Source organism: Leuciscus leuciscus (genome assembly GCF_965113295.1).
Source record: "Leuciscus leuciscus genome assembly, chromosome: 1".
Classification (NCBI taxonomy): Eukaryota; Metazoa; Chordata; class Actinopteri; order Cypriniformes; family Leuciscidae; genus Leuciscus; species Leuciscus leuciscus.
Window position 1 is genome coordinate 12,080,433 of NC_138725.1, and position 9,413 is coordinate 12,089,845.

Sequence of the window (9,413 nt, forward strand, 5' to 3'; positions counted from 1 at the left end):
TACAATGGCGAGCGCGTCAAGTAAAAACGCCTCGACCGTTTGGAGAGGTGCGCGCGCTGTCTGCGGAGACTCGCGCTCGTGCGGAGCCAGGCGAAACTATAAACAAGGCTTAAGGAACCGAGAGTTGTCATCCAGTCTCTTTGGTAGAGAGAGAGAGAGAGAGAGAGAGAGAGACAAGGATAACAAACAAGTATGCAAATGGGAATTATCGCGGCCGAAAAATGTATCGAGCTCTTTTTTTTTTTATTGTGCGATTAATTGATTTATTGACTATCGCGACAGGCCTAGCCATTAGTGCCGGTCACGTTGGAAGTTACCTAGCTGGGGACTATTTTCAGGCACTGCGTAATATCATTGCGCCTGCTGCTCCCATGTCTAATACGATTCAATGATCAATGCTAAGCTATGCTAAAAGTTGGACCACCAGAACCGGAGATCGGCTGAATGGATTCAAAAATGGTAAAAACAAATTTGTTTAACTCGAGGGGAGATGGAAAATGAGCCTATTTCCAAAAAAAGTGGAGTATCCCTTTAAGCTTTTCTTTGAGAAAAGAATCCGATACAGTATCGGATCGAGTGGACAGTATCAAGTTTTGAAGTGGACTAACCTTACAACATGCCAAAGAGTTGCTGTGTGGTTGGAATTAAAATAAAGTATGATCTCTACTCACAGCACAGACAGGCTAAACATTATTGAACAATATTATCTCAATAATAATGACATCTCAAGCTTGATTAGAAAGCAGGACACTAGCAACCTTAAACCTACATGTTATGTAAGCTTCCCACAACTCCAATATTTTACGACCTTATCATGATCATCATCTTATTTTAGATAGATAACTGCTGGCAGTCTTAGTGTATGTCCGTTATCAACTAGCCCAGGCTACCTGCCATCATCATCATCATCCAAATCTTGCTGTTATGGAAATATCATGAACGGATGATGCTATCGAAAGCGAAGTCAGGCTAGGCTGGACAGAAAAGTGCACTCAGTACTCTAAATATAAATACATAATATATACATTTAAAGATGTTTACTTTCAAGAATGAAGTAACATCATTCACTTGCTACGTAAACAAGGAGTAAATGTCCGGCTAAGACACCTCTGGCCACTGGATAACGGTTGTTACACCAATTTGACGCTGAGAGAATGGGACATGTTTTTAAATTGACCAAATGAATATTGTGGATGTATCTTTCACGCTCTATGGCAGCAGGGTGGACATATAATTACTTGACATGTTTAATCTTAGTGATTCCTTAAGTTATTCACGCCTGCTGGCTGTGTAGAGACGTTTTTTTGTGCCACTATTTTGTATTGAAGTCTATGGGAAGTCTAGTTTATTTTCCCCTAAAAAAGGGCGGTGACGAAATTGACAGTTAAGTTCCCGGATTTGCCGGCAGTACGTATGGCCTGCTTGTGGCACAGATGAGATCTGGCAAACAGGAACGGTCCACCCAAGGGCCTTCATTCCACACCGCATGTGGGCCAGATCATCTTTCCATATGTGCCAGATGTGGGCCGGATCTGGGCCAACAGAATTTTGCTATCTGTGAACAGTTTCAATTGAAACTTCACATGCTGAAAGTCTGACCTTTAACTTGTTCTAATTTAACCTGTTAAGCTTCACCAGTGCGTCGGCGCACTGAAGCGTTTTTTTTATTTATTTAGTTCAAAGTTACTATCAGATTTAATGTTATATCTTGACAAACTATACATCATTAAAAAGATATAAGACTCAAGTTTCAGTATTTGACAACTATTGTATTCTGAGAAACTTATAGTGACAGTTATGTCTTAATTTGTGTCAGGAGTTATGAAATGAAAAAATGCGTTGATCCCTTTAATATGATGATGAGCTGGTCCATTCAGAAAAAAAAAACTCTGTGCTGTCGTCATGACAGTGCTATACAAAACAACGTCCCTCAGGGCTTTTAGCTCAAAAATGTGCAGACTTGGAGAAATATTGATATATTCTCATAGATTCACATCATATTTCTATAGACAGGAATAATATTTATTAGGGATGCACCGAATATTCGGCCACCGAAAATTTTCGGCCGAAAATGGCCCAAAAGTGTATTTTCGGTTTTCGGCCGAAAGACTTTTATCACCGAAACAATACGGCCGAAATGTTGTGATGACGCAAACAGCAGATACCGCGACCTGCACGTGCTTGTCTGAAGCAACATATCTGCGGTGTGGACGTATTTCAATATATCTGAGAGTGACCCACGGACAGCGATTTTTAAAACACAGACGTCCCAAGTCTTCCGGAAGTTCCGGGAGTCTCCCGCGTATTGATAGCGGCTCCCTGATGCCCGCAAATTAGTTTAAATCTCCCGGAATCGCGAGCGAGCATGAGCGCGCATACGTAGCGCGCGCGCGGCAGAGAGAGGGAGCGAGAGACCTTGCGTGTGTGTGCAGAGCAGCCGTCATTTATCAGAGGTGTGTGTGTTTACCTTAGCTGTTTATGGTTTTTGCAACTCACGTCCATGAGCATATAGCTGCAGATATTATTATGGGCTATGGCAGTATTGACCTAAATGCACTTTGTTTTTATGAGAGAACATTTCATTTTTAAACCTTTCTGCAGGCCAGTAGGCTTTTACATTATTATTTAATGTACACATGAGTGGGGTCAAGTTAAACATTTAATTTTATACTTTGCAATGTGCTAAATAAATATTTGCATAAAATTTTTATTGATTTATTCTTTGAAACTTTAATATTAATTTATGCAATGCCTTGATTATAGTAAAGTTAGTACACAGTCATAGCCATAAATGCAATGGTACTAATAATTGGCATAATTTATTTCGGTGTTTCGGTTTTCGGCCTTAGTTTCCTCTTTTTCGGTTTTCGGTTTCGGCCAAGAATTTTCATTTCGGTGCATCCCTAATATTTATTCAATTTATACCCAAATGCGTCGATGTAATCATTATGAGCGCTTCTTACTGAGATGTGCTGTGTTTTCAATTCATACCAATAGCCTGAGGGCGCTATATGCACAATAATACTCCATATATGGAACATGAAGAAGAGCCATAATCATGTGACATTCAGGACGTCACTGATAGCAGCTACACACAAAGCTAACACAGAGATCGCTGTAATATGCAGATACAGACGTTTTCAATACAATAAACATGATTGCAATGATACTTGATTTGCCTGTGTTCTTCAAGCAATGCCAGGTATTTTTATAATAATAGATTATATTTATAATGTAATACCAATCGATATAGACTATCAGCGTTCATAATACTATAAATAATATATTTTCTGTCTGATTTTTTTTTTTATCTGAAGCCAAATTAGATCACAGAAGATTATTTAAAACACTCGACTTGCGTTATAAAGTAAGTTTGGAGCACAAACATGGTTTTAATCTCATAAATGGTTGTGTATTGATGGTGTGCTAAGCTAACATGCTAGCTAGCTCAGGTGCACCTGCCACCTAAGTTATTCTTTTATGATTTTTTTTCTAAATAGGTAACTTATGCTTACTGAACTGTTTTAGTGCATTTGATACAGTTTCAAATGTAAGTGAGAACTTTGATAAAATAAATTAGGGACTGAAACCCTATGAATAGCCTGTGAATAGCCAGTCGTTAGTAACTATAATGCAGACAAAAGATATGCATATTTAGATCCATAACCAGGCTGGAGAGGTGTGTGAATGTGTACTGGGGAGACTGAGACTGAATGGGGCTCGTTTGCACCACAAAACAATAGAGACAATAGACTGAATAGATGACTTAGATGATGACTAAACATCAGTAGCATTTTTAGAGTCTAATCAAAATAAAGTAATTTGACATGATCTTGAAAAACATTTAACTAAATACAGAGTTTTAGACTTATCATTTTCAGATTTTAAATATAACATGGTCAGACATGTGGCTTTAGCTGCAGTGCATTTCTAGATTGCTACAGTGCCAACTTCAATTTTATTTTCATGAAGATGTTTCATAAAAATAAATTTCTAATAACTTTACAAAACTTTGAAGCTATTTAAAAAAAAAAATCATTATGACAATAATTAATTCTACATTTACAATAAACTACCAGGTGTCAGCTTTCAAATGAGATCATACTTGTGCTTTTAGTGCAAAGGGTTCATGAACTGTATGTGTTTCAGTTTGGGTATGTCATTTCTGGGGATTTTTCAAAAGTGGGGCTGCAGCTTAACAGGTAAAAAAAAAAAAAATTTGTATTAGTATATTATCTGTGTCCTACATGTTTCTCTCATCCCTGTTACTTCTGACATGATTTTCATCCTTTCAAAAACAGAGCATTTCTTAAAATTGTGACACCCAGGAAGTGACATCATCTGGGCTCTTTCTACAGCATGATGGGAGGACAAGAAAATAATCTCAATCCATTGTCTCAGTTTTTACACAAACTTTACAGTGTGGATCAGATACTAAGGTTATTATATTTGGCGTTAATTGTTTATTGGCGTTAAAGGTGCAGTGTGTGATTTTTAGCGGCATCTAGTGGTGAGATTTGCGAATTGCAACCGGTCAATAACTCGCAGCCTTTCCTTCAAATTGCAAACTCGAATGAGAAGCTACGGTGGCCGACGTAGGATCGGAAGATGTCGTCGTCTGAGTCAGCAGAGAGTAGCAAGTCAAGCAATGAGGTTTCTCTATATTATATTAAATTATATTTACTTAATTATTCAGTAAAACCACATGTTATTGCGATTGTTATTTTTACTTGTTTATCATTGTGTTAGTCTTTTATTCACTGACTTTACCATAGCTTGTTTCCATGCTAGTTAGTATAAGATAAGAGCATCAAAGCAGCTAACTTAGGTAAGGGGAAATAGCTAACGTTACGATGTCCGAGGCGTCGTTCAGACAGCATGTTTTTCTCCACGTTTGCCGCGTCAGGGACAACCTGAGTATTCTGCTGTCTCATTCAACTCTGTAGCGCTGTCTGTTCGCTGTCGGCTACGGTAGAAACATGACGTCACAGTATGTCGACCTTCATAGAAGGGGGTGGCCGCGGTTATGTAGATATAAATGACTCATTCTAAGGTAATAAAAACATAACGGTTCATTAAGTGAGGTCTTTATACACCACTGAAAACATAGTTATGGATCTTATATTGCATTTCTGTCAATAGATCCTCAGAAATATCACACATTGCACCTTTAACTGTATATTATAAACTGTTTATTTATAATAATAACTATATTGAAAAATGTCTAAATTATTGGCAACATTGTTGCAAAGAATTGTTGAACCATATATAAATATAACAAAAAAAGTGCTAAAATAATATTTATGACCTTTACTGACCATTTGTTGAAAATAAACAAGAACATTTTGTACCATTCATAGTTTACCTGTTTGTCTAAATGTGATGAAGTGCTTGAGTCTAACACAAATGTTCTTCAGCATCATGAATTAATGAATTAACACCAACCTCTCTGAATGAATGAGTGAACACCAACATGAATGAATGAATAAACACCAACATGAATGAATGAGTGAACACCAACATGAATGAATGAATGAACACCAACATGAATGAATGAATGAACACCAACATGAATGAATAAACACCAACCTCTTTGTTCTTCAGGATCTTCAGTGCGTTTCATTCTGCAGGGTTCTGGATCACTCATGTTCTCACTGTCCTCTTTAATAAACTCAGTCTTTGCAGATTTCAGCTCTTCCTGATGCTCTGATGCTCGTCTTCACTTGACTTGTAGCTGATGGGAATTTACAGCATTTATTGGAGAATTACAGTGGGAGGAGCTTCACTGATGATGTGATTGTTGTGGGAGGAGCTTCACTGATGATGTGATTGTTGTGGGAGGAGCTGATCTGCAAAAATCAAAGTTATCAGTTACTGAGTTTGTTTTTGTACTATTTGTTTTTGTAAAAATCTAAGCATTTATGCCTGTTTTCTGTATACTGTAAAGTATTAAGGGTGGGGGAAAAATCTATACTCGGATTAACTAATTAATTAATTAATTAATAAATAAGAAAAAAGTAAACGGATCGTGACTCTGAGAATCGGATCGGATTCCTGAGGTGCCTAAAGATTCCCACTAATTCCCTAATTAAAATATAGGCAGATATCTAGAAATACAGAAAAGACAAATTATATATTGTAAATTCAAAAATAAATATTAATAATGGTCAGAAAAAAAGTATATATTTGTAACCAGCAAATACCCTTAGTCTTAGACCAGTGAGATGAGCTTAAAGTGTCAATTTACAGGAGATCTGAAGACATCAGCATAATAAATGAGGTGAAAACAGGAACTATTGTTGTGAAATGGGTAGAACTATTTACTGCCCTAGTACAACAATTAAATGTGGGACAATGGCCTTCATCATCACAGTATGCTAATGCTGTGAATCAGATGCGAAGGAATCATCATTATGCAGATTACAACTCTAATGGCTCGCTTCCACTGAGTGGTAAACCCTGATCCGGTAAAGGGTACTGTTGGCCATTAGAGGTGTAATCTGCATAGTGATGATTCCTTTGCATCTGATTCACAGCATTACAAGAAGCTATAAAATAAGAAATAAAGCAATCAATTCAATCAAACATACAAAGTCAACGCTCTAGTTTAACGCTACAACGGTAAAGTTAAATAGCCTAAATATAAAGTCAGGAAATTTCACTTAGCCCTCATCCACAACGATTGGCCAGGGAACAAATTATAGATTTACGAGACCAAAGATCGCCCGTTGGATATACACAAGACGAATTATATCTCATGTTTAAAGGGTATAACTAAACCCTAAAACAACTTTTTTTTTTTTTTTGTTAATGATCTGTAAGCTTGGGGCTTTATTAATGCTGTTCATTGATTCAAGTAATTTTTTTGACATTTGGGGATAAAGTGCATTTAATTCTACAATATATGGTGCAGAAACGTCTAACTGCTGCCCTCTTCAGGGTCTGAATACTTAGGACCATGTGATAATTCAGTTTTTCTTTTTTAATAAATGTGCAAAAATGTCAACAATTCTGTGTTTTTCTGTCAATATGGGGTGCTGTGTGTACAATAATTAGGGAAAAAAAATTAACTTAAATGATTTTAGCAAATGGCTGCAATATAACAAAGAGTGAAAAATTACCTTGTATCTTACGTTATGGCCCCGTAGAAGCAATTTTTTTTTTAAATAGGCTAACGATTGCGTCATAGCCACGCGACTCTCTGTCGCACAGTAGAGAATTACCGTATGGACAGGAGGAGAAGCTCGCGCGCAATCGGGAGGACGTGGAGGCAACCCTACTAAAAGTTGCTCCTGCTCCTAGCTCATGGACAGCTCCTACTCACACTCTCCATCTCTGCAAGATTCGGAAGGGAATGATTCAGATTTCTCTCGGCACAGCTACTAGAAGACAGACGGGGTTGCTCACGTCACATTTACGTCATCAAGCTCAGTTTGAGTCTGCGCAGTACGCTCGACCCCCAGGACGTAAGAGTTTCTAATTGGCTTCACTTTGTCTCCGTTGAATCCAATGGGGGTCGCTGTGTCCATTTCTTTTACTGTCTATGACTTACATTCAAAGAATTTTTTTTTTTTTTTTTTAACTGCAGGCACTGAAATGCATTCTCTATGGGTTCCGGGAGGGCTCGCACTAACGTGCTTTCGTCATCATACGTAAACTTCACTTGTGCAGCGATTGCTGGAAACAAATATACCTCTAATAATATTTAGCCATAAGCTGAAGTGACATCCAATAATTTACTCAGTGCATAACTTACATTTCACGGACATATTCTCCATCTGTAAATGTTAGAAAGTCAATATTTCCAGTTTTCTGTCATGAGCGGACGAGCTTCTGCAAGCTAAACTTCCGTGAACAGACGGAGCGCAATAGAATAGGAGCGCAATTATTCTGACTAAAATATACATTAGCACTAAATTATAAATATATTTAGCTAAAATATGTGTTGTTGAATATTTGTTGTTGTTGGTAGCACTCAATGTGCTAGAGAATTTCAAACCTACATGTGTATTTTTATGATATTAACTTTGTTTTTATTTTTTTTAAGTTTAGTAAATTTAACTACTTCTTTAAAAAGCATTATTTTGTTTTTAGATTGTAATGTTGCAATGTTAGAATGCAATGTGACCCCTTTTTTTGGATACACTGCAGATAGACAGCAAGGTTACACTATGTTTGTTTTTATAACCTTCAAAATGAACATTGTTTGTAGGACAATATTGATCAGGATATTTTTTTATTAAATACAGTTTTTTTTTATTCAAATAGAAAAATAATTATTAAATACTCAGATTATACTATACCTCGCCATTTAGCCCAAAAAATCAGATTTATTTGGCAATTAGCTATTTCCCAACCCTACCGGCTGAAGTTTTAGCTAAACTTTAGGCTAATGATAGCTACATTATTATCACTGTTATATTGTTATTTAACAATTAGCCTACATTCAGTCCTGGAGTAATAATTCAGTTTGCCGCCACTGTCTAGATTATATGAAACTTTATTAATCTAATGTAAAGACAACAAACACAGTTTAGTGTATAAAAACTTTTTTTTTTAAATCACAGGACAGGTTTTACTTTTGGAGGCTGGCTCCATTTATTATCAAAACAAAAATAAATGACAGATTAGGAGCGGGTGAGGGTGAACCTCGCGCCGGGCTGTAGAGCGCGGGCTCGTCATGCAGCGACCACTCGAGGCCGAGGCCTTATACGGCCTACGCTGTCCTCGTCAGCGTCCTCACCGTTAGGTCCACCAAACCTAGCTCCTGGAGCAAATTGTGAAACTCCTGAAACCCTCCGGAGGGTTTGGTGGACCCGAGTACAGCGACGATGTCCCCTACGCAGCTGTTTCTGCTCTCCAGAGCATATACGAGCGGTGACTCTCTCGATTAATGCTAATGCTAATGCTCGATAAAAGATGGCCGCCAACAGGTTTCGAAACTTTCGCCTCCGGATTTCGCCTCTGACGCACGTGACGCGCGTAAATTTCGCTTCAAACTTTTAATTTTACGCGCGTCAATTTCGCACACAAAGTGGTCACGCGTATAACTAGACGCGGCAGGCGCGAATTTAGACGCATATTCGCGTTTGGTGTGAACGCAACATAAGTCTTGTACAATATGTGTTTTCACCAGCTCTGTTAAGGTTTGATTGTTTCTAAGGCTTGATTGTGTTTATGGGGTGCAGACTAACATGTGTTCATGCTTCATTAAAAAAAAAAAAAAACGCATTATTTTTCATATAATTTACCTTTTGTAATTTACTTTTTGTTGTCCTCTCGTAAAACGGTCTGATGATATCCTGGTTATAAGAAGCCCCTCCCTCAGAAATACACGACGGGCTCTGATTGGTCAACTTGGCCCAGTGTGTTGTGTGTGATTCGCTCCTAGTTCACGTTGTCCGGAAACGTCA

At 37.7% G+C, this 9,413-nt stretch overlaps 2 protein-coding genes across 5 annotated transcripts in view; one reads left to right on the top strand and one right to left on the bottom strand.

Annotated features, from left to right (window-relative positions):
• The window catches only part of LOC309502936 (uncharacterized protein), a 217,345-nt gene that overhangs the window by 107,999 nt on the left and 99,933 nt on the right, over nt 1–9,413 (top strand). The window lies entirely within an intron of this gene.
• Nucleotides 1–9,413, bottom strand: part of LOC309500223 (uncharacterized protein) — a 98,487-nt gene that overhangs the window by 5,074 nt on the left and 84,000 nt on the right. Inside the window, exons 1-3 of one of the 3 annotated variants that reach the window (XR_014206503.1) lie at nt 9,252–9,351; nt 5,590–5,849; nt 5,431–5,445 (exon numbers count right to left, since the gene is read on the bottom strand). The exons of 1 other annotated variant lie outside the window; for it this stretch is intronic. Coding sequence is in view for 1 of the 2 variants with exons in the window: in XM_082171792.1 (XP_082027918.1) it covers nt 5,590–5,647 (58 nt within the window). In the remaining variant the exon portion in view is untranslated. Of the gene's footprint in view, nt 1–5,430; nt 5,446–5,589; nt 5,850–9,251; nt 9,352–9,413 lie in introns of those variants that run through there. One more of the 3 variants, XM_082171792.1, reaches the window with a different exon arrangement.